At 38.6% G+C, this 25,076-nt stretch overlaps 1 protein-coding gene and 1 long non-coding RNA gene across 4 annotated transcripts in view; one reads left to right on the top strand and one right to left on the bottom strand.

The window, feature by feature from the left end:
• The window catches only part of TAPT1 (transmembrane anterior posterior transformation 1), a 49,625-nt gene extending 35,758 nt beyond the window's left edge, over positions 1-13,867 (bottom strand). For 2 of the 3 annotated variants that reach the window (XM_030270793.4, XM_030270792.4), the window contains exons 1-3: positions 13,582-13,867; positions 9,036-9,166; positions 4,819-4,937 (exon numbers count right to left, since the gene is read on the bottom strand). In XM_030270793.4, the coding sequence (XP_030126653.4) occupies positions 4,819-4,937; positions 9,036-9,166; positions 13,582-13,855 (524 nt within the window). In that variant the 5' untranslated portion in view covers positions 13,856-13,867. Of the gene's footprint in view, positions 1-424; positions 492-4,818; positions 4,938-9,035; positions 9,167-13,581 lie in introns of those variants that run through there. The other variant, XM_012573667.5, reaches the window with a different exon arrangement.
• Positions 13,868-13,969: 102 nt separating this feature from the next.
• LOC115494933 (uncharacterized) lies at positions 13,970-24,966 on the top strand. Its single transcript, XR_012055537.1, has 3 exons — positions 13,970-14,607; positions 23,464-23,539; positions 23,675-24,966. It is a non-coding gene; the product is annotated as an uncharacterized lncRNA (long non-coding RNA).
• The last annotated feature ends 110 nt before the right edge of the window (positions 24,967-25,076 follow it).

Raw genomic sequence — 25,076 nt, forward strand, 5'->3', positions numbered from 1 at the left:
AACCTGCTTTAAGTACACACAAAAATATAGCTATGAACCTGAGTGAAGCAGTACATAGAAGACACCTCAAAAAGCTTAAGGTACTATAAACTGAAGCACAGCAGGGGCTATAGTTTTTCCAAGATAACTTTTTTTAAAGTGAGCCAAATTGGTCTATAGGCACTCTGTATGAAAAACGCTTTAAATCTAAGATAACTTATTTCCACAATGATGTGAAGTTACATAAGAAAATACACCTACCACACATAGCACCGTATCAATTTAATGTGTTTGTTATTAAAACTAAGTGTTGGTTTCTCCTTTGAGGTATGTTGGTTAATTTAGCTATACCACTCATTTGTAACCAGCCTTTTTACTAATTACCTGTAGGTGTGTGAATTTGGCTGAGAGCACAGAAGGAAAAAGAAAATCAGGATTTACTCACCAAGGAGGAATCCCTGTGACACCACATTCCATCCTATAAAGGAAGTGAAAGTGCTCTTCCCTTTGGTCTGATTTACAAGAAAGAAAGAAAGAGAAGGTTGTAATGTTGCTACACTATGCACTGTTACGGAAAGGAGAAAGGACTACTTGATCTGAGAGTATACTAAAGAAAAAAACAAATATATCCTCCTTTTTTTGCTTGGTAGAAAGCTACACATTTTGGTGGGGAGATGCACAACTTCCTAAGAACTTCAGGTGACAAAAGAAAGTTTATGGATTTCATAGCTAAATTCCTCAGAGGGAAAAAAAAACCCAACAATTTGGGAGTAAGTGTATAACAGAGGTTCAAATTTATTTAATAGCCGGATAATAAGAACAAATAAATAATGTCCATAAGAAGGACACCATATTTGGTTTTTTTATCTTCCAGATATGCTTTATTTCTACAGTTTCTTTCTTGGAATAGCACTATTTATTTCCTACTGAAATACATGAATCTGTGAATTCACAGGAGGCCAATGGGAATTTTAAGATGTACAAAAAATATAGTTGAAGTTATTCATGTTATTGCTGACAGGACCTAAATTCCCTTATTTCAGAGAGCAGAGTAAAAAAAAATACAGAACGGGTGTTTATCATGTATCTATACCTACTTCCACATGGAAGAATTCACAGGATATTCTGTGTTGGAAGGGACCCACAAGGATCATTAAGTCCAACTCTTAAGTAAATGGCCTGTGCAGGGATTGGACCCACAACCATGCCATGCTCTAGCTCCTGGTGGGATTCAGCTCCGGTCTGAGGCACTGGAGGAGGAGGAGCTGGGGCATGTGAGGGGTGGGTGGGTGGGTGCTGCTCACACAAAGCAGGATCTTGCTGAGCTTCCACCATCCAGGTGATGCCCTCATCCCTGGACCCACTCCTGGCAGTAAGGGGTGGGGAACCCCTGCAGATGAGGTGTGTGTGGGAGGTCTCTTGTAAAGGTTTTGTCAATCTATGTTTACATGAAAGAAAATACATAATCTGCTACGGTATTTTCTTGAGAAAACTAGAATTTGGAAAAAAAACCCTCACTTTCCTTCAGAAATCCTTTCTTGCTTTGTGGAGATGATGGAAAATGCCCTCATACATAATTAAATTGGGAGTCTTATCAGAGTTTCAGTAACTTGTAATTTTAGCTTTCATACCAGGGAGCTTTACAAATAATACAGAAGAGCTTTCCCACATTCCCACATTGCCTTTTATTGGCATGCAACATATTTTCAAGAAAAATAATGTTAGCTCTATGAAAGAGCTTCAAAACAGGCAGTGATATTAATCTACCCAGAATCTCTGAGTCTGAGCTATTGATAAAAAAAAAAAAATTGTATGAATTATAAAATGAAACTGTACCTTTCAACTTTGGGCAGAGTTAGTGTTAGGAGCCTGTCAGCAAGGACTCTAATTCAAACAGAACTCCACCAGGTCCACTTCTCTGTCTACCCTGGCACATACCTTGCTGGAACAATGAACCTTTTACGCTGTCAAAGAATGTTTTAATAAAGTGGAATAGACTACAAGATTCAAAGAGAATAAGTTAGGAAAGTAATTTTCTCGTCTCAAAAGAAAATACAATAGAGCTGATTTTTTTATAATTTCAAAAGATGTAATCTATGTAATCTAATTTTGTAAAGTGCTTGTTAATTTTTTTAAAAGCACCCTGCCACTTATAGAGCATAGACTAACGAAGTTGGACCTGCCAAAACTATCACCATGAGATGATTCAGCCTTTGCCAGTTTGATCTCAGTAATTAAACAAAGCAGTTTAATTCACGCAATGATAGAATTCTTCTGACTGAAGTTTTTTAAGTTTTTAAAAAGATTGCATTGTCAGGACCAATGTATCTCTGACAAAAACACAGAACTAAATTTGCTCAAAGGAAAGATCAAGTGATAAGGAAGGATGACAGAAGTCAAACTGAAGTGCTTACACTGTCTAGGCAGAAAAAAGAAATTATTTCCTTTAAGATATATTGCTCTTTGTTTCCTTTCAGAACTCTGTAAAATGAATTATTACAACATGTGGAAGAGCCTATAAACCACTTCCCCTATATTTAATCACTTTGCATAATATACCATAGACAGGAATTAGCCCATTTATATAGAATGTGGTTTTATTGTTAAAAAAAAAATAATGGGTAATATAATCTTTCTCTACACTGAAAAGAGAAGATAGAATTATGAGGAAATAAATAAAATAAAGAGTAAATTGGAAGGGAAACAGAACACTCACTGCTCACTTACTCCACTGAGATGTTGAGAGAAAACTTAAGATGAAGGGAGGAGCACTTTTATTTACTACACAGAATGGAATATGATGTGGCAGGTTCAAGTAACAACTAGTCAATATTTATTTGATATTTGCAAGGAAGAGCAAGCCAGAAGATAAACAGCCACCTGCTTTGTAAGTACCTTTTGTAATTGCAAATGTGCTTTACCTATTCAACTCTCTTTTGTTACAAATACATAAAAATGTATTTCCTGAGCTGGAAGAAAATCACAAATATTTTTTGCTGTAACAAATAAAATCAGCATAACTACAAAAACCAAGAAAACCCCCAACAAATTCGAAGTGCAGGCTCTGAATACTTGGAAATAAGAATTATTACATCTGAAGAAGTTCCATTACATACTATAAACACAAGTTGTAAAACTTTCAGTAAAAAGCCACAAACTTTAGAACATGAATGAATTAAATAAAGCCTCTGAACAAGTAGCAAACTAAATTCCAAATACATTGGAAGAAATTGTGAAGAAATTGCTTCAGAAGTTGTTAGAAAAACAAAGACTTTTTCACTCAAGATAATCTCAGTTTCACATCATCTTACTTGGTAACACTTTAACACAGTAAAGTTCAACAGATTAAACCAGGTTCTATTGTGCCTTACACTCAAAATAATGTCAAGCAAACAAGACTACACATTAGCATTGCAGGTGCATGTATGCATATATACACATATCACATACATGTGTACATGAGTGCATTTGGTGCTTCAAATGTCACATGTCAGTATATTGAACAACAACCTAAACCAGCAAATGGTCTTTGAAATCTTTATAGTAATTTCAGAAGAGCAGAAAATCTCTTTGCCAAAAGCAAAGCTGAGTTTATAAATGAGTAAGAACATTTTAAACAGAAAAAGTAAAATTCAATGATATATTGAACTCCATTACATTTACCTGAATTTAGTAATAGCATCTATATAGATATCTACAAATAGACACATAATTTGCCTTGTTATCAGGGTAAAACCAAATAGCTGTCATTTTTACACTGCTAAGAAAACTTTCTTGACTTACTAAGTCTGAGGTTCAGGCCAAAATTAACAGCACAATAAAACATTAGAGACTGCCATCTAGTGCCTATGTTTAACATTACCAAATATAAACATTTCAACTGCAGACTATATATTACAATATTATTTTTTTGCATATGCTGTAATCAGGACATACATTTCTAAACTATGCATATAAAAGACCTTTATATATAAAAGACAATATTGATAATGCAAATACAAACAATTTGATTAAAAAAATTAAAATAAAATCAGTAACCATAAATCAACTTCAAGTTTTGGAAAATTCAGAATAAAAATCCTGAAGTCGTTATTTATTCAAGAAAACATATTACATCAATAGAAGTGCTCCTTTTATTTTAGGCTACACTTAAGGCTTACACAACCAACTTTACCATGAAGTAGCAGGTTTTGTGAAGGAGATGAATTCTATCCAATTTTTGATGCCTATGCCAGAAAAACTAAAATTTTTATGTATTAGCAACTTCTTAGTATTGATATGAACAAAAAATCAAGGCATTAAGGTCTAAAATTTCTTAATATTCTGATTGGTTCTCCTCTCCATGTTTCACTCCCTAGGATTTGTCAGAGGAAAGAAAACACATTTTATTCAGGGATCTTTTCAGCAAAGTTTTCCATGAAAATAAGGAAAGCTTTTACTATTAAAAAACAGCTTCTGTTCTGATATCAAAACCTATCAAAAGACATGAGCCAAATCTAAGAAACTTTAAAAAAATGTTCATATAGATGTTAGATAAAAGAACAAAACTGTAAGGTAAGGTTACATCTCTCTCATTTACTAACCTGAATGTGCCTAAGTGGTGCTGTTATCAAACTGTTGTGTCTGAAGGAAGCAATGATGACAGTTAGAGACTGCTGGTAAAGCTTAAAGGTCACACACACCCCTTTACTGCGACTAGTTTAGACTGAGACTTCTATTTTACAGTGGAAGAAGCCATTAGTAGTTCAAACAGCACTGAAAGGCCATAAAATGAAGCAGACACATAAACAGTGAAATATTTTTTAAGGGTAGCGGCACCTTTCTCTTGAATCAACTTACCGTAAGCCATAGCAAGGCAAAGTGATGAACCGGAACATTGCCAGAAAAACTCTCAAAGGAAGCAGGGTGAACACATACAGAAAAGCATCCAGGCACAAAAAGATTCCAAAAAACATCAACTAAATTACAAAAATAAACAGAAGTATGTTAGTAGCTTATAAAATTCACAAAAAAATTATAAATAATTATGTTATGAAATATACATTTGCATAAGACTAATTAACCGAATAAGCACAATATTCTCACTTGTTCAATCAGTTGAACTGTAAAAAAATTAACATGCTATGCATTTGAAGACTATTCAGCAAAAATTCTGCACCACAAGGTCCAAGCAGTGAAGGCTTTTGTAGACTTTCACAGCTCACTGAACTCAGTCTTTATTTAATATATAAACTGCAGCTGAATATAAGTGTAGCTCATTTTCCAATGGGGACTCTCCTGTAAGGTTACCGAAGTTCATATTTTAACCTTCAGGGGAAAAACCATAGTGCTGTGCATAAATGTGCACAACAATTTTCTTCCTACCTGCTTTTTCAACATTATTTCCTCCCCCCAGAAAGTTTTCAATTGCCTTGTAAATTTTCTATTGCACAGCTAATTACAGCTGTGGTAGATCTCCTTCAAAGAATAATCACCTTTTTCACACAAAGAATGTAACATACAAAGAGGTAAACTTCCAGTTGCTCTCAGTTTAAATGTCTCATCCTTAATTTACACAAACATTAAAGTCATTCCTTGTGGTTACAAGCCAAGCAACTCTATGATAATTAAACTAGACATAAATTCTACAATTCCAAAGCTCCTATATACCAGGCTCTCCCCACATGACATTCATTCTTTATCTGCTCTTTAAATGATTCTGTGTTCTATTAAATGTAAGTCTAGAAATATGCTTTATGCTTCTGTCAGACCATAAACTAGTATTTTTTCCTGCAAGGATAATCCCATAGAAGCCAGTTTAACTGGCTAGACAATTAAAACTAGCAACATCTAAGCAGTCCTAGATATCCATGTCAGATATGCATTTACATGTGAAAGTTGTAGGTACTGCTGATGGGAAAGGAAGATACTGGGGTGAGGGTTTAAACCAAAGTAAAAGTAAATTACTTTTATCTCTCACAGTCCCTTTGCCTTTCAGAGTACTGTCTTCATTAACATGTGCAATGGCCAGTCCCATGTCCAGTGAGCACTCTTACACCTCGTACATTCTTATAACTCCAAAAGCAATGCTACAGACTGCACTCCAACTCTCTACAAGCCACATAAGTCAACTGACTTAGGCACAATAGCAATGCAATCATCCCTGAGTTTTTATTTCCCTTTATAATATTATTTAAACCAATTCTTCAGTGGTAGAATACTTCAATACTACCATGATGTTAAGGTCTCTTTCCTGATAGTTACTCATTCACCTCTAGTGCCATTTTCTAAAATGCCAGTATTTTGAGTTATTTTTCAAAGTTATCAGGAGCAGTGGTTACATGAACTGTAGATAAATTTATGCACTGCTTTAATATGCCATTAGGCTATCTAGTTCTTTTAAAATAACTTTTAAACTACATGTTGGCTATTCAAGCACTGAAGATGACCAGAACTGAACACTTAGTATTTTTAAACTCCTTAATCCAAACAAATCAGAAAGATAGACTGTCATTTTGCTGGTGTTCTTTGAGGACATCTTTATAATCTCAAAAAAACCCACTACTTTTTCTTTTACCTTTAGACAGACTTCTTCTCCACCTGAGTGCAATGACGTATTTTCATCTTCTATAAGCTTGCATTAGTAGTTGCAATTATTGTTTAATGTCCTCATTTTCCCAATATTTTTACTAGATGCACTCCATGAAATATAATTGGTGTTGAACTCCACTCCCTTCTATAAACATTATTTTTGCTGCTCCATTCCAGATATTAAGGAACTAACAGAAATGCCTACAGAGCTTTTCCATCATCATAACTATAATTTAATACAGGAGCACAAAGTTTAATTTTGAGATCAACTGAAAATTGTTCCCCTAAGATGGCAGGAATAGAGACTACCAGACCACCTTATTTAGGGTAAGTAACTTACTACAATGAAAAGCTCCCACTGAAACTAGACAAAATGCCTGAGTAGAAGCAGCACTTACATGGTAAATTATCTAGCTTCTCTAAATAAAAAAGGGTACTCAGAACAACAACAAAAATACTACTCTTTGAACATTACACTCCTGTCTAAAACTACGGATGTTAAGTAAGTACCTATTAAGTAATATTACCGAAGATTAGGCTTTGATAAATTTATTCCAATTTATTCTCACTCTGTCTGATTTTAGTTTTCATTCTTATTCTGTACTTATACTATTAGGTAGTAAACAAAACAAGCCATCAAGAAAATTCTTATCTTCCTTTACTAGTGTCTCACATGCTTTATTTGAAGTAAGAGAATTTTTGTGTAACATTAGCAAGCAGTTTCTGCAACATGTGATGATGTGTACATTATTTAGTTGATTTCTAGGTGCTCAATTTTATATAGTTAATATGTATACTAACATGGAGTAAGCCAATGCAAAGAACTAAAAAGCTATTTCGTAATCTCACTATAAAAAGGTATCATTTAAAAAAATCTCTTTATTATTCAGTTTCATAATATTTCATATTCAAAACACAGACTAAAGTTTGATTTACCATGCAAAACCTGTCAGTTCCACCACTTACAGCATTAATTGTATTTATAAAAAGACTGCTGGATATTACATGTTCTTACACACCGCAAGTTTTATTGAAAAGCTATAGGGACAATTCTTCAGAATAATTTCTGTGCCTTGGAGACGGCATGTAATAATCTACATAATTAAAAATGGAGATGATGTAGAAATGCTGTATCATTGAACTGAGTCTCTACCATAAGTGGAATATTCTATCACAAACTGGAATGGGTAAATACTGACAATGTGAAGACACCATTCCTGGAGATGTTCAAAGCCTTCAATCCTGAACAACCTGTTGTAGGTTACATAGCTTTAGGCAAAGGCATGGACTACTCCATGGGTCCATCCCAATCTCATTCATTCTGAGATTTTCTGCAGTAACTGACTGGGAATTTAATTTGGTAAAGCTCATCATGGCTAAAGGATGAATTTAATGATACTGAAGGGGGAACATGAGCACTACCGACCAAAGAAATGCTGCCCACCTTTCCTCCCTCCTCCACTGCTCTTTCATCTTTAGTTATAACATTCTCCTTCTGTCCTTGTGTAGACTCTGGATTCTCAAGAATATTGGCTGAGCAAATCAGATCACTATTCCAGCACAGAGCAAACAGAGCAAGGAAAGTATAACATTCACTGCCGCATTATGAGTGGATTTAACTCCTGGAATGGTCCAACAAGCATCACAGCTCATGCAAAACAGGCAGTTTGCATAAAGCAGGAGACTGAAGTGGGAGAAGAGCAAAACAAGCTTCTTCCTTCAGTCTAAACTAAAATTATTTAGCCCTTTGTAACTTCATCCCTAGAGATTTTGGGAATTTCAGCAGTATTAATTTTAATGTTATCAATGCACTGCAGCCTAGCCAAACCTTATTACCAATGTTGCCTTACTCATCAATCCTGAGCATACTGCTGCTGCTGTTGCTCCCAAATCAACATGGTTAAGCCAGAACAAAACCTTGGCTCACTGCAGGGCCAGAAGAATATCTAAGCTGACATAAAGGAGGTGTGAAGAATCCCTAGGAAGGGCCATAACACTGGGACAGAGAGGAGAGATGTGGTAACCAGTGGCAAGAAGCAAAATAAAATATTATTAAAATTAAGTTAAAAACATTAGAAAAACTCATCTGTCACCATATTTTTATATGACTGAAACCATCCCATCTTCAGAGAACTTTACATTGGAAAAAACCTTTGAAAAAAAAATTTAATGTAAAATTACATTTTGTTGTAAAAAGTTTCATTTTGCTTGATTATTCCTTTAAGGATCAGTGACATCTTTATATTTGAATTAATTTGTCATCATCTGCACTTGTTTGTCTCTGCTAATAACATGAGTTGCCAGCAGCAACATGCAAACAGGCAAAAACCCCAAAAATGTTTAAGTTAGTAACATTGAAAAATAATCACTATAGAGGTTTACATCTTGTTTTTGTAGCAAAAGTGTTTTTAAAATAAATAGTTCTTTAAATAATTTAATTCAACAGATCTCCTCCAAATTGAATCAAAAGTTAAAGCATACTTCACCTTTTCCAGTTCTTTTGGTATCCGCATGCACGTGTACACTCTCTCTCGCCGCTCTGTGTATTTTGCTTCATTGTGTTCAAGGAAATAACCTCTTGTTAGCTCAGCACTGATGAATCTCAGCAAGGAAAGATCTATTCAGAAACATACATAAGCAGAAGTCACTTCAGGGACGACCTCCAGAGGGTGAGAAGCTGCTATACTTTTGTTACTTATTACTTGCTACACGTTTCATTTGCATGGCCTTTAACCCAGAAGGTTTTTGCTGATGGCTAAATAACTTTGCATGGAAGGAGTTACAGGAGGTGGAAGTGCAGTGCTCTCCCATTCATTCCCCTGCTGCCTCCCAACAACAAGCTACTTTTCCCAGGCAATCAGACATCCCACTTCTACAAAACATTACCCAAAGCTGCTACACAAAATGTAACATGCTGAGTGAATCTAATCCTTAATGCATTATAGACCTTCTAAATTTACTAATCACTATTTTTGACTTCTTAAAAGCTATTTTCTCTCTCAGCAGCATTAGCAACTTGTTCTTTATTTTAAAGAATAGCTTTCTGCAACAGCAAAACGTTTGCAGACACACAACCCAAGCGATTCAGTGCACAAACAGTACAAACACAGTGAACCTTTGGTGACCAGGTCTTTCACAACCAAAAAACCATCAAGCACTTACTGATCTCCTGTGCTTTAATGACCGTATGTAAATAACCTGAAGGCTGACTGGCATGTGTTTAAGCATCTCATATGGCTTCTAAATAAGATTTTGCACAGAAGATTCTTACAAAATGTATAACATATGAAATTATAATTATGAAATTCAGACTGTCAGCAAAAGCATGTTGAATTTTTATGCTTCAACACCCACAGATGAGGTCTGACATTACCACATCCTTGTAACACTTCAGAAGTGACAGAATACTACAATGAAGATCAAGATCTATGGCTACTGACATTTAAAAACATAACTCTCAATATTCACAAAACACCCAGAAGATGAAAATCACTTATTTAGACAGATTAAGAACTACAGACACTTACTCTGACGCAAGCACACATTCACAAATAGTAAATTCAAATTTCAGCCAAAGTCTTAGGGACTAGGGGAGGGAGAAGTAACCTTGCAAGATAGAATACTATACATTTTTCAGGGCAGGAAGAGGCTGTATATACATTCTTAGTAAAACAACTTAGCTGTTAAGAGCAAAATGCAAGTATTGACACTTTGCATGAAGAATTCACCCAAAACTGCCTGAGGCAATGCCTTCTTAATATTCATCACATTGAAGACGAAGACTTTCACAGTAGCCAGAAGATTACAAAGAGTTTTGAAGCAAATAAGGAATCCGCTTAAGCAGAAATATAAAAGAAGCAAAAGAGGGTGTGCTTACAGCCCTCATTACCTCGAGGGAGGGTATTGCAGGCACCTGTAGTTTGTGGCGGTACATTAATATTCTCTGTATGTCTGGTATTGTGATTTATCATGTTGCTGATACTGATCACAGCTATAAAACTCACTACCTATTAGTTATGTATTGTTAATAAATAATGTTTGTCTGTAAACAATGAGAACTGACCCACTTTCCTGTGCATGAGCTTGTCACTGGACAGTGATTTTGACGATCTATGTATTACTGATCCACTTCTACTAAGCAGGCCAAAACCACCCAATCCCTTAAAGGCATTTATTTTTAAAAAAAACCATGTTGCTTAATGGGTAATAATAAACTAATATTTACGTATAAAGTTTCAATCAAAGTTAATTCTGTGAAATCATTGCTCAGATGTCTTGTAAACATGTTTTCTGGAGTCTTCCTTTGTAACACTATCACTTGTAAATGTTTTGGTTACACCAATTCTTCAATGTTTAAAAACTTGAAAGTAAAACTAGATATGTATAAGCACACCATGTAATTACTCTGTTAACTGCCCAGGTGTATTTTCTTCCACCTCAAATAACCAACCTTCTCTAACTTAAAGATACAGCAAACTCAAACAACTGAAGTTTCCTGTAGGGTAAGTATACACATAGGGGCAAGTACCATGGGGTACTTCAACTTCACTGCCAACTTCAGATACTCTAAGATTTTAGCTAATGAGCTATTTATTCCCACCCCTCCTTACCTCACACAAAGTATTTTAGAGGCCTATTGCTGGAAACCAAATTATTTTAAGTTTTCAACACCTTAGACTTTCATGCCTTAGAAATTGAGGGATAATCAATCCTCATGACTGAGGCTGATCAATACACAAGCTCCAGAGTGTGACTGCAAAATCACCTCTCCAGTGCCAGGGGATGCACTGGAGCGCACAGTCACTCAGCCACCTCCCTTCTGAGCACTTACTGCCACCCAGCACCAGCCTCAGCTCTGTGCCAGCTGTGAAACAGATTAGTGGCTGACCCTGCAGGAAAAACACAGTAACCCAAAAGAACAGCGTGAAACACCAAGGCAGAACAAAGTAATAAATCATCTGAAAAACAGCTTAATTCTGCTATCAATGCATCAAGCAACATTTTCTTTTAAAAGAAAACTCTACCTCCCACTTCAAATTCCTTCCCTACTTCAAATTCCCCTCTTTTGCAGTCAGAAAGTTTTAGATTGTGGCCCAAGTTTAATCTGTTCAGACAGATTCATACTCTTAATGCTTACAGTATGCTCATTTACCTGCACACCTCAGGACAGAAAAGGATAAGCATCTTCAAAAAACACAAAATACACAAATTCCTTAAGGTAAGAAGATAATGATTTAGCTAAGTTATACTTCAATGCATAGCTGCACAAAGGATAACCATTAACCAGAAAGGAGAGGAAATGTTGTGGAAATGTGAAATGCACTGCACTTCGGTAAGCTTCTATTCTATAATAATAAATTTAATCCTAAATACAGCAGTTCCAGGCACTCATTTCACTCCTGTCAATCCTAAATACATACTTCTTTCATAAGCATGCCAATTAATCAATCAAGAAAATATATTTTAAAAAAATATTTCCTTCTCCTCTAATCAACTTCTCTTTACAGTACTAGTCCTGCTTCATCAAAGTGAAGAAACCCCTACTTCTATTATTTAACATATTGCTACCCTTAGATGAGTTAGAACTTTTAGTTGCTCAATCAAGAAGGCTGTTTTTGTTTTCTTGCCATGAAGCATCAAAGAGCACTGAAGATTTTTAACTATTTTAAAATTTCAAATCAATTGCATGAACATAGTTAAGTATTCTCCACCACCTCTAGTAACAATCTCCTTTTTATAAAGTTATTTGTTCAGTTGTTTTTCAGGCACATCAGTTTGTATCTCAATCATTTTTTTTTTTTTTCACCTCAAAGCAATTCATACTACTACGATCACGCTAATTACTTTATAACTATAAAAATTACATCACCTTTACATTCCGTAGTGTTCATCAACACCACCGAACTGCAGTCAATGATGCTGCATGTCTGATGATATAACACATCAGAAAGAGACACTGCACGCATCAAATTTAAAGGAAAGCATTCAGTTATTGACAACACATTACTAAAGTTAAATCCTAATTCCCATTATTTTATTTTCTTTTTTTATAAGACCTGTGTTATTACATCCAAACCAAGACTGAGAAAGCCTTGAAAGTTTAACACCTCAAGCACTTCCCAGGTTTTCAGCAAGCCAATAAATTAAGAATACAGTGGTAATATAGTTATTTATAACCTTACTAACATTAAATTAATCCTGACACGGTGACTGACAGTTTTTACAAAAATGGCAGGGGTATTTAAAAAAAGTTACTTGGTAGACACCTGAAATAACCTGTCGAAGTTTAAATGTAAATATAGCTGCATACTGATAGCAAAAGCCATAACATTTCCCCTTATTTTTCCTTATAAACCCCCAGCTGGTATATTTCATTTACTTTAAATAACTTTTAATAATCTGCATACAACTTCAAAGTTTTAACGGCATCGTCCCTGTCAGCAGCAGAGGCAAAGACCACGGGAGTCGCAGCTGTGAGCGCGTAACAAGAACTGGTAAAACGATGAAACATTTCTGGCACTTCAGCAACAAAGTTGAGGGAACCCGCAGCCTCCCGGTCCGCGGGGCTCGGGGAGCTCTCGGCCCCAGGCACACTCCGCGCCCGCTGGAAGCGGTGACCCGGAGCCCCCCTTCAGGCACAGCACACCTCCAGGGACGATGCCCGCGCTGCCTGCAAAGCTCCAGAGCAGCGGCAGCAGCTGACAAACTGCGTGACAGGGCACGGGACCGTCCGCCCGCGCTCCCCTTCCCCACAGCCCGTGCGGAGAGCCGGGACACAGCCGGCCGCACCGCCGGGGCCGCTTCACGGACCGAGCCCACAGGCGGGGGCTGAGGAGCGCTCCCCGCGGGCCGCCGGCGTTCCGGGGCCCGGCCGGTCCCGGCGCACTTTCTCAAGTCGCTCGCCCAAGTTCGCACCGACGGCGGCGCAGCCCAGAGCCGCCCGCCCCGGGCAACGGCGCCACGGCCACCCCGGTCGCCCGCGGGGACCACCCCGTCCCGGGGCCCCCGCTGCCGCCGGGAGCCGCCCCTCACCCGAGAGGCTCCGCTTCTTCCTCCTGCCCCGGTCGCTCTCGTAGAAGCCCAACGTCTCCGTTCGCTGCTGCGGGGACGGCTGCCCCGGGCCGGCAGCGGGCGGCGGCCGCGGCTCGCTGCTCCCCCAGAGAGTTTTCGGCTCCCCGCGGCCGCCGTCCTGCCGCCCTTCCCCGCCGCTGCCCGGCGCGGCGGCGGCGGCGTCGGCAACGCCGGCCATGTTCGCCGCCCGCTGCGCGCCCGCCGCCCCCGCGCCGCGCGCCTGCCGCTGACTCATCACCGCGCGACAGCCGCGGGCCCGGCCGCGCGCCGCTGCCCCGCGCGCGGGGGGCGGAGAGGGGCGGGCCGGCGCGCCGCCATCTTGCCGCCGTTAACCCCTCAGGGGCCGGGCCCGGGCCGCACCCCGCACCCCGCACCCCGCGCGGTCTGCCGCGCCCCGGGGCTGCCCTGGCCCTGAGGGTCCTGCGGCGGGTGGCGCCGGGTTCGCGTAGGGACACAGAACCAGCACCGGGTTCGCGTCGAGGCACAGAACCAGCGGGGCCTCCGCTGCTTTTCGCAAAACGCGTGTGACGGTCACGGTTTCACTTCCCTCTCCCCTCCCCACGGGCCGTGGGGACAGCAGCTCAAAGCGGTTGCTAACAAGGTGATTAAACCTTGAACCACGCAAATAAAGGCCTTGTTCAAAAATGGAAAGCGAGTGAATTATTAACTTGAAAGCCAACAGGGTTTCAGTGAACCGGAGGGCAGGAGTTGGCCGGGCCGGGCGCTGGAGGTCACCGCCCTGCGCTGCCCCCGGGAGCCGCGGCCGCCCCGCCCGGCTCGCACCGAGCGCGCCGTGCCCGCAGGGCTGGAGGGACCCGCAGGGCTCAGCCAGCCCCTCCAGCCCGGGAAACAGCGCCTGACATCGCGTGGCTCAACTGCTGGAAATGCCATTCGTTCCTGGCGGTGTCGGTGATAAGGCTTGCTAGAGACCATACTAATGAAAAATAATTGTTCCTGCCACAGACCGCTTGTAATTTATACACAAACGTGAGTATAAGAAGTAGGCAGCTCAAGGTAACAGTGAAACACTTGTTTGCAGGAGAATTCACATGGGCACGAGGACAAAATACCTGGCCTGAATTTCAAGTACAAGATCTCCTTCACATTCAGTTCTTTTGTTCTTATCATGCATTCGCAGGCCAGATTCAGTCAGCTTAATATTTAGCCACTCACCCTGGGAAAACAAAGAATGCTGCATTCTTTCTTTGGAAGGCTATAGTAGTCTTCATCTATAAGTTAATTGTACAGTTGTCTCAAAGAGCATTTCAGGCTTTGGATAGACTGGATGTGCCCATTTCCATTGCCATTAGTAGTTCTAAATGCTCCAAATCTGGTATTTCAAGCCAAATCTTGTATTTTCAATCCAAATTTTGTATCCAATCCAATTTTGTATTCAATCCAATTTTTGTGTCGAAATCCAAATCTTGTGTTTTCAGACAGTGGAGTCCTTTTTGGAGACAGTGATACTGTATAATAAAAGTATCATAGAAGGAGTTAGCAGTAATAGCTACTATACTACACATTATCAGTCTGGAGTTTCATCTTTTCTCTTTAGATGAAAAAAGCAATTGGAAAAATAGGAACAAAAGCTCCAAAAAGAACTGAAAAATTTTCTCAGCTGAAAGGCTGGTGCAGTCTATGCAAAGTTACATGATGTCCTGAGAGACGTTCTGCTTCTCTCCTTCCAACTGTATAAAAGTTTTAGCCAACCATAAGAAGCATTGTATGATATTTAAGGACAACAAATTGTCATAACCTCATTGTCAGTCTTACCAAAAAGAAGTTGCTTGCAACATCAAGCATCATCTAATATCTTGTTCAAGCCCACTGAGAAGCTGTCTAATGAGTTGCTGGCACCAGTTGTGACAGCACATACATTTTTGTCTCCAGGGGTTGACCCAAGACAACCTTGCTTAATTTAAAAAATCTTCAGTTTTCTGCTTGAGGTAATTCAGCTGAAGGCACGATAATATTATGACTGCAATATGGTTTAGCTAAGAATTCGCTCTACTTTTGACACTTCAAAAGCACTTTGAGCAGATATCCTGAGTTTCTACCCATGGAGTCCTTCTGCATTTTTATTTTTTTTTTTCTGTATTTATATACAGTTTATAAACATCATTTGCTGGATTATTAGTATGTTCTTTTTCATGTGCTAATATATATATTCCAAATATTACATGTGATATTTTGGCACAGTGGCCACTTCTGGAAGGTCAACCCAACTGCAGCAAAATCCAATGTTTAGATATTTGAGGCCTTGAACTAGCCAAGACAGAGGAGATAATTTGCCTGGTGAGAAACGTTAGCAGTGTTCATATAGGAAGTAGTGGTTCATTATGCTATCTGCTGTTGGGAGTTATCTGGAACCATCTGCTATTTGGGCAGGAAAAGCTGATTTTTTTTTTTGCCTTCCATAGCTTATCTGCTTTGAGACATGCTATGGAGAGACTCTGCAGCACTGTTCACGGATCTTTTTCCTGAAATTATTTTCTTAGATCAAGACACAACCCTGTCAATGTTCCTACAGCTGCAGTTCCACCTTCTTCCCCAAGAGATAATTAGCAGGTGGGGAAGAGAGGGAGGATTGTTTCAAAACAATGACTATCTCCCAGGAGAAAAACCCAGTTTCGTTCCTAGAACAGCAGAAACCACTAGGATGGTGAATAGACTGAGAAGTAAGAGCTACTTAAATTTTATTAGGAATGCCAGCTCTTTTGATCTTTGGGGTTTTCTTTGCAAAAGCTACTTTACTTTTTGCCTTAAATTTTCCATACATATAATAGACCAATGTTTAAACTACTCCGAAAGTATCTTATACGTAATTATCATAGAGGGATTTTTACTGATTTTATATCAGAAATGTTTTTTTTTGGCACTGTTAAGTATTAAAACTTCTACAGTGTATCCAGCTTAGCTGTGCTTTAGTCCATGAGTCATTGCTGAAACTACTCTCTCTTCTAGTAAGGAGAGTTCTACTCTGAAGAACATTTCCCATGGTTTAAAACTCCTTTTTTGTAGTGGATTTTTTCCCCCACAAGCCACAACAGAAGGTCACAAAGAAGAAGACTTGAGAAATGCATAATAATTTTTTTGTTAATGCTTTTTGCTGGCAGAACTTTGTTGTCTTTTCAGACCTTGTCATCTACATCATTCACTCCCACCAACTCAGACAGCCCTCTTAAGAGAGATGATATATCAGTGATGTGTGTTAAAAAGAAGCAAACTAAGATCTTCTTTTTAGGTAGTAATAGAAACATGGAAAAAAGATCTCTCAGCAAAATTATATTTCATGTGAGAAGTAAATTGTGGACATAGGTTAAGAAATGTGAAAGAAGTCTTGAGAAACTCAGTGTACTGCCCCAAGCAGAGTTAAGTGAAAAAGTTATACATTGTGTAACAATAAAGAAGAGGCAGGTGTCAAAATGATGATAATAACAATGCAATATGAAACAGTTACATGTAACTGCAATACTCATAACTATGTAAAAATTTCTGGTTTTTTTCCATTGTAAGCTCTTTGCTAGTGGGGCTCAAACTTCTTTAAACTTTGCAATATCATTCAAAACAGACTAGATACTAAAAATGTCTGGTTTAATTATTTAGTTTCTTGAGTCTCCTGCAAGAATTATCTTGTATTGTGATCTTGAATGTGGTTATCAAAAATTTTTCATTTTTAAGTGTCATTGGTGTGTACACTTTCTGTGAGGAGACAAGTTAACAAAATTAATGGTGAATTCTAAGCATGATAATGCCGATTTATTTCCACAATAAAATATTTTTAGCCCCTTTTGTAATATAAACAATTTATTTTGTGTTGAGTTTGTGACTTTTAGTTCATTGATCCATTTATTATGTGAGTGCATATTCATTCTTCCACTAAAGGCAATGCATCTCTTAGCAACAACTGATATTAACAAACTTAGTTCTAAATCTTTCAGAGCTGCAGCTGTCATATATTTGCAAGGTACAAAAGTATTGGTTGGAAATATAATCTAATTCTGTCTCAGTTGGTTGTGTTTGGTAGCCAAAGTTAAAAATATCTGTTTACGCCCACAGGGGAAAAATCCCGTAAAGACTTTTTCCTCTATTTTATGTTCAACATCTAAGCAGCACATTAATTTTGCATGGGATAATCCTCACATATGAAAAATAATCAGTATTAGCAATTTTCATATGCTGTTTCACTTTAAAAAAAATCTCAATAGAAAATTACAATGCTAAGGTTTACCCTATTTTTTGCTGTAGATTGTAAGCTAAAGATTAGGTTGACTCCTAGGTAAGCTAAAGGCATTACTCAACATCAGCATGTCCTTGAATAATGAAAGTACAAATCATGTTATGCAATACTACAGTACCTGAAAGTCAAGTTTGACTTCTCACTGGTACATTTCCATTGTTTGTTTGCTTTGGATACCTCATTATATAGCACAGGAGCTACTGCACAGTTAAACATCAAAGGTGCTTTTCAGTGTCATGATTGTCCACACCTTCCATCTTTGAAATTTTTGGAGAAATAGTTCTTTTGAGATGCTTTTATTTGGCATTTTATCCTGGGACCATTGTTCAAGCAGGACTGAAGGGAAGAGTTGCAGAAAGTTCAGTATTACAGGTTTTTAAATGCATGCTCATTATCTTAAAAATAAAATGGATACTATTACTTTATTTTTAAGACTTCTAAGAGTTTCCCAGTGTTATATTTCTATATTTCTTTCTCTTTCAAATTTCATTATTTTATTATCAAGGCAATACGATTTTTGTGACCATCAGTGACAGTGTTTTCCTTCCCATGACCTGATCTCCATTTCTCAGTGCCAAGATTTCTTCAGGTTTTATATCTTAAAATGCAGCAACTGATGCTTAAACTGCTGCCTCTGTTTGAGTGCAAACAGCTGAAGCTCTGACAGCTTTTTATGTAACAAAAGCAACAAAGTGTCTTTTCAGCATCAGCATCAGTGAACTCTGATGGGGCATTTCCCCATGAAGTTCAAAGTAAAGCAAAGTTCTGGAGTAGAGTAATACCATGATTCCTAAGTCTCTTCAATTCCAAGTCACTTTTATCACAACCTTCACTCTGAGATGCTGGAAAAAAGGTTTTGAAATTTCTTCTTTTCTCTTTTTCTTACATTATGTGCCTGTAGCTGCATAACATTCAAAGATGGCTCTATACAAGACAAGATAGTTTTAAGTGTTATAAAATATAAGTGCAGATGCCTTTGACTCCATCCCCAGCTGCTTCCTCAGGAAAGCTAAGCCAGACATGAAGTGTGAGAGGACTAGGTGGGAGGAAATAGATGGAGAAAATGCAGATGGAAAAATGGTTATAAAGAGCTCCAAAAGTTGAGAATTGAGAAGAGAAGAGCACCTGGCAAATAGGGTCTCAGCCCCTAAACATGTATTTTCTGTACCTAAGAATGAAACTTCCAGTATCCTAAAAAAATTGGTTGGTGTTTCGTTTAGGTGTCAGAAAATAAGTTACCTCTAAAAATGCTAATGTATAAGTTTCAGTCTACTGTTTCTTCATATTTTCAGGTCCAGGGAGCAGAGGTGAAATCCCAAATTTAGAGTTCAAAGTTTTATGACTGAATTTACAATATGAGTTTTCAGTCATGCCAAATCCAAGTGGAGATGGAAATCTTTGTTATAAGAATCATTAGCAATCAGGTTTGCTTTAAATGGTCCTATTGATTTTAATAAGTTGAAGATTTCTATTCAGCAAGAACATTTATATTATGATAATGTAAGAAGATATATAGGTATAGAAATGTAGATATGTATAGATATACATATATATAAGCTTTGTGCCTAAAATTAGGTTGTGAGATCTCAGATCTTAAGTCTCTTGCTTCTGAGAAACATCTCTACTCAGAAGAGAATACAAATGTGTTAGATTTGAGCATAAGGGTGTTTTTGGTCTTTAGGCAGTAAAAATCACAGAATCGCAGAAGGGGTAATATTGGGAGGGACCATGGTAGATCATCTGATCCAACCTCCCTGCTCAAGCAGCACCATCCCAGAGCACATGGCACAGAGCTGCATCGAGACACTTCTTAAATATTTCCAGTGTGGGAGACTCCACAACCTCTCTGGGCGACCTGTTCCATGCAGTCACCTGCACAGTAAAAAAGTTTTTCCTCATGTTCAGCTGTAACTATCTGGGCATCTGTTTCTGCCCATTAGCTCTTTTCCTATTGCTTGGCAGCACTGAGCAGAGCCTGGCTTCATCCTCCTGCCACCCTCCCTTCAGACACTGACAGACACTGATGAGGTCCCCTCTCAGTTTTCTCTTCCCAAGGCCGAACAGGCCCAGCTCCCTCAGCCTTTCCTCATAAGACAGATGCTCATGTCCCTTCATCACCTTCATTGCCCACTGCTGGACCTGCCCCAGGAGCTCCATGTCTCTCCTGTACTGAGGAGCCCAGAACTGGACACAGCACTGCAGATGTGGCCTCAGCAGGGCTGAGTAGAGGGGCAGGATCCCATTCCTCAACCTGCTGGCAATGTTCTCCATAATGCACCCCAGGGTACCATTGGCCCTCTTGGCCCAAAGGCACACAGCTGGCTTATGGGCAACTTGTTGTCCAGCAGGACCCCCAGGTATTTTTCCACAGAGCTGATCTTTCCAGCAGGTCAGCCCCCAGCCTGTGCAGGTGCCCAGGTTTATTCTTTCCAAGATTAAGGACCCTGAATTTGCCTTTCTTTAATTCCAGATGGTTCCTTTCTGCCCGTCTCTCCAACCTGCCCAGGTCCTTCTGAAGGGCTGCACAGCACTCAGGGGGACCAGCCCAAAGCTCTTCCCAGCTTTGTGTTGTCACTGAACTTGTCTTGACCATCATCCAAGCCACTGATGAAGAAGTTAGCCCAGTACTGAACCTTGAGGGACACCACCAGTGGCAGGCCTCCAACTTGACCCTGTGTGCCCCTGACTACAAACCTCTGGGATCTTCTGTTCAGCCAGTTCTCAAGTCACCTCACTGTCCACTCATCCAGACCAGAATTCTTGACCCTGTCAGGAGGTTGTGGGAGGTTGAAAGCCTTGCTGAAGTCAGAGTAGACAATATCCACTGCTCTCCCCTTATTCCTCCAGGTAATTGTTTCATCACAGAGAGAAAGTGGGTTGGTTAAACAGTGAATCCATGCTGACTATTCCTGATCACCTTCCCGTCATGTGAAGAGATGTGGCCTCCAGAATGAGACACTCCATTACCTTTCCAGGGATGGAGGTCATGCTAACTAGACAGTAGTTCCTTGGGTCCTCCTCCTTGTCTTTTTTGAAGACCAGGGTGACATTTGCTTTCTTGCAGTCCTCAACCACCTCTCCTGATCTCCATGACCTTTCAAAGATCATCATGAGAGACCTCACTGTAGTGTCTGACAGCTCTCTCAGCACTCATTGATGCAGCCCATCAAGGCCTGTGTGTTCTTCAAAAACATTGTGCCTCCTGTAGGACTAACTGAATCAACTAAGCTTAGATTTCTATTTCTGAAAATCATGGTTCATTTTGTAATTATACTGCATGTGAAAACCATGAGCTATAGCACACACAGTAAATGAAATGTATTGCTTATGAATATAGAGCTAATGACCTTGAGACTAAATCTTCAGTCATTGTAAATAAAAATAAAGTCATGACCTTCACTGTACTCATGCAGTGTTCATGAGGTTGTGACTGGCTTTGAAATATTTGAAGTTTGAAAGAATAAATGTTTTATTGTTTAATTGTTATTTGTTATTTAAACAATGCTAGAATAGGTACACTTAATCCACTTAATCCAGTTAATCCATATAAAGAGGGTGAGAAACTTTCTACAGAACTGCTCTTTATGAACACACATATTGTTTTCCACATATATGGACACACAATGTTTATTTACATATCTATGACAACAAAATACTGAAATCAAGGTCAATTTAAAGTATTTTTTTGACATAAAAGATGTTATAAAATCAGCCATTCTCTTTCAGGAAGGGGGTCAGTGCTGTGTTTTTTTAACAATAATCATCCCTTTAGATAGAATTTTGCTTTATTTCTTGGTTTTGTTATTAACTCTTACAGTTCAGTTGTCAAATGTGAGAACAGAATTTGGATCAAATTCAACTCTAGATTAATTTCAGCAATACCAATACAGTCTGTATGATATTTTATATGTTAGTGTGCAGGTGTAGAGTTTTGATACATTTACCAAATATATCCATCAATACATCAAATTGTGTCTGTAAGCAGCATAGTGAGAGCATCAAGGGAGTGATTTCTTATGTGCCAAAGACCCTCTGTAGTAGCATGATGAGATAAGAACACATCATCAACTGAACTCAAAATCTCCTGTCCTTTTTTTGCTCAAGTTTTATATTTAAAGCAGGCAATTTTAATTTGGCAAGCTCCTTACAAGTCCAATTATAATTTGGAGCTGCAGGAGCTGGAATTGCTCTACCTTGATGAGTAACAAGATCCAGTGAAATGTATTGGGTTTGTTCTTTCAGTACTGACAGATTGTAAAGAAAGGCACTTGACACTGAAAATGCTTGATATTCGTGCAGAGTAACCCTTCCTGCCCTATATTTGAATCAACTAGCATAACAATAATAAAACATATTTTCCCTTTCTATTTTCAAATTATTCTTGTTGTGAAATTCTGTAATTCTCAACAACTTATATGCCCCTGAGTCACATTATGGGTTGGCAGAACTCATGGAGAGACATCAAGTGTCAAACTTGAGATTCTATTTGTCAGTTGCTGAGTTCTCATTGGAATACCAGAACATATGTCTTGGGGAAGCCATTTGTCCTGCTTTAGGGCAAATTGGGGAGGAAATTTCCAAAGGGGTCCCTCTAGAAAGCATATTCAAGTGGCCCCTCCCCCTACGGGTTCAGGAAAAGGTTAAAAAATCTAGCAATTTAATTGAAACAAAATGAAATATATTCACTTTTTGAAAATTAGATCACATGCTCAAACACAAGCAGATGCCTAAGAAATAGTCATGTAAATTATTTATGTAAACACTTACATTTATAGTACTGACAACATTTGAATTAGCAGGATTTACTGGGAAGTTCTAGATTAACTTCTATCTCAGCCTTATGAATATATGTTTCTTTACATTCTAATGGCTTTTTCTGGCCTAAAAACCTTGCAGCAATATGCATTGATATTCATGTTTATTTAGAGCACCTGCACACAGAGATGCATGTTCACCTGACCAGATACCCAATATCCCATGGAGGTGTTGATGAAAACAAGCCTAGACATGCAATTATTCAACCAGCTTGCTCAAAGATGACTCCCATGTATATGGATATTTTTGTGGGCATTAGTCAGTTGCTTGGTTATGATAACTTGATCCAAAGTCTCACTCTGGAGTTATTTTAGTGACCAGGGTGCACTATTTTAGTTCTGTATTATAAATCCCTATAATTTAATTGCTGACAGAACATTTATCACAGCATTGCTAACAGGTCATTTATGATCATTATGGTCTGCTAGAAGATCATTCAACCTAGGAATAAAATGCTTGATACATAAATTTTAATAATTGTAGCCCTGCCCAGTCTGGATGACCCTTTCCGAATGACTGGAAATTACATGACTCATTCCCTCCTTTTTTTATTCCCAACTGGTACATTCAGTTCCCTCCCAGTACTCCTATATTTCACAATCCATAACCATCATTCTCCCATTTCCTTAAGTGAGATTGTTTGAAATGAAATCAGGAGATTTATAAATTGAAATAAGAACAGTTGAATGCCTGAGTGTTGCCCCTTGGATGAATGCAAAGCTATCATCCTAATTGAAAGCAGCATACTTTATGGTAATATACAAAGTATATCTTCTGATTATCCACAGAGCACAAGTGTACATTTAAATTGGACTCCCTGATATCGGCTAAGAAAGAGATACCTGAGAATTAGCAGAAAAAAAGGTAATGATGTTCACAGAACTACTGTGCCTTCTTATTTACTCTTTTCTACTCAGAGCATGTTCTTGATTTCTGAGGCTGTGACTTCAGATTACTCATGATGTCAAATCATGTTTTTTTTTTTTTTTTTTCCTACAGTGCCTCCAGGACACATCTTGTTTTTTTAAACATGCTTTGCTCAGGTCTTCAGCAGCCAAACTTTACAATTTTGCCTGAACGGTATTATGGACTTTTCAGACCTCTAGCCCAACTTGAGTGAGCACATTTAATGCCTGGCTGAATCAGGCACATGATGAGCACCACAGTGTCCAGCAGGCACAGCCAGGAGCTGTGTGTTTCACTCTGGAAAATAACTGGTGTCCTGGGAGAGAGGAACACCCCCCCATTTGTTTGCAATGGCTTCTCAAACACTGTTATGCTAGAAGCTGTCTATTCTAGGAAGTTAAGGAATACACTGATCCTGGGCCAGCTCTTTCTGTGCAGCAAAGCCCAGTTTCTATGAGCTTTCAGGGATCACTGAGCAGATAACTCAGTGCTGGGAACGTGAGAGCACTGTGTCCTGCTGGGTTGGAGGCAGCTGGAGGTGGCAAGCAGTTTTGCAAGGGAGCCATTTGTATTTAAAATTTTAGATCTGCGTTGTAGAGTGTCATTTTAGATACCCAGGTTTAAAAGTTGGAACTTAAATTTAGGCGTGGATTAACAACTGGACTTTGTCTCTTGTGGGAAATGAATTTCCAGGCTGGGAAATACTCTAACTAAAGGCAGTTTTCCCATTTGCTAAAATAGCTATTCGTTTTAATTTGCATAAAGAATATGGATGTATGAGTTCCCAATTACTTTAAAAGCAATGATATGATGAAGTAATTAGTTCAATGAGGAAATGATATTATGTAGTGGCAAGCTTAGTTTGCCAAGGATCAATTTTTTGACATTTGAATCCAACTAGAAATGAAATGCATGGAACAAAAAGTAGAATATTTTAGTAAAAAAGCCATCTCATCAATTTGGATACAAATTAAAAGCATCTCTGCTTCCCAGCCAGAGGGGCTAAGTAAGGTATTTCTCTGCAGTGGAAGACTCACAATGACCATTTAAAATAGAAGAAAAATAGAACAGTGTATCACTAAGGCATAAGGAATGAGCATATTTCTTTCTTTATTCCAGATGTAGAATCATTATAGCACTTTTCCCCTATGTAGTAGGATACTACTACATATGCCACCTTTTGCCAGATCTGTGGTGCTTGATCCTGGAACACAGAATCATAGAACAATTTGGGTTGGAAGGGATCTTAAAGATCATCTAGTTTCAATCCTGCTGCCATGGGGTGGGGTGTGTGTGTTTGTGTGTGGTGTGCATAATGAGTGTTGTATCTGTAAAGTCTCTGAAAATCTCAAATAGGAAATAAAAACTGAAGGGAAGTACCATCACTTTAGTTTACATCTGGATTTCCTTTGCATGATGGCTACAGTTGTGTATGTCGTCCTATCAATTCACTGCATCATCCCTACAAATAAAGCACAACAAAATTTTTTCCAAA

The sequence above is a fragment of the Taeniopygia guttata genome, chromosome 4 (genome assembly GCF_048771995.1).
Source record: "Taeniopygia guttata chromosome 4, bTaeGut7.mat, whole genome shotgun sequence".
NCBI classification, from domain to species: Eukaryota; Metazoa; Chordata; class Aves; order Passeriformes; family Estrildidae; genus Taeniopygia; species Taeniopygia guttata.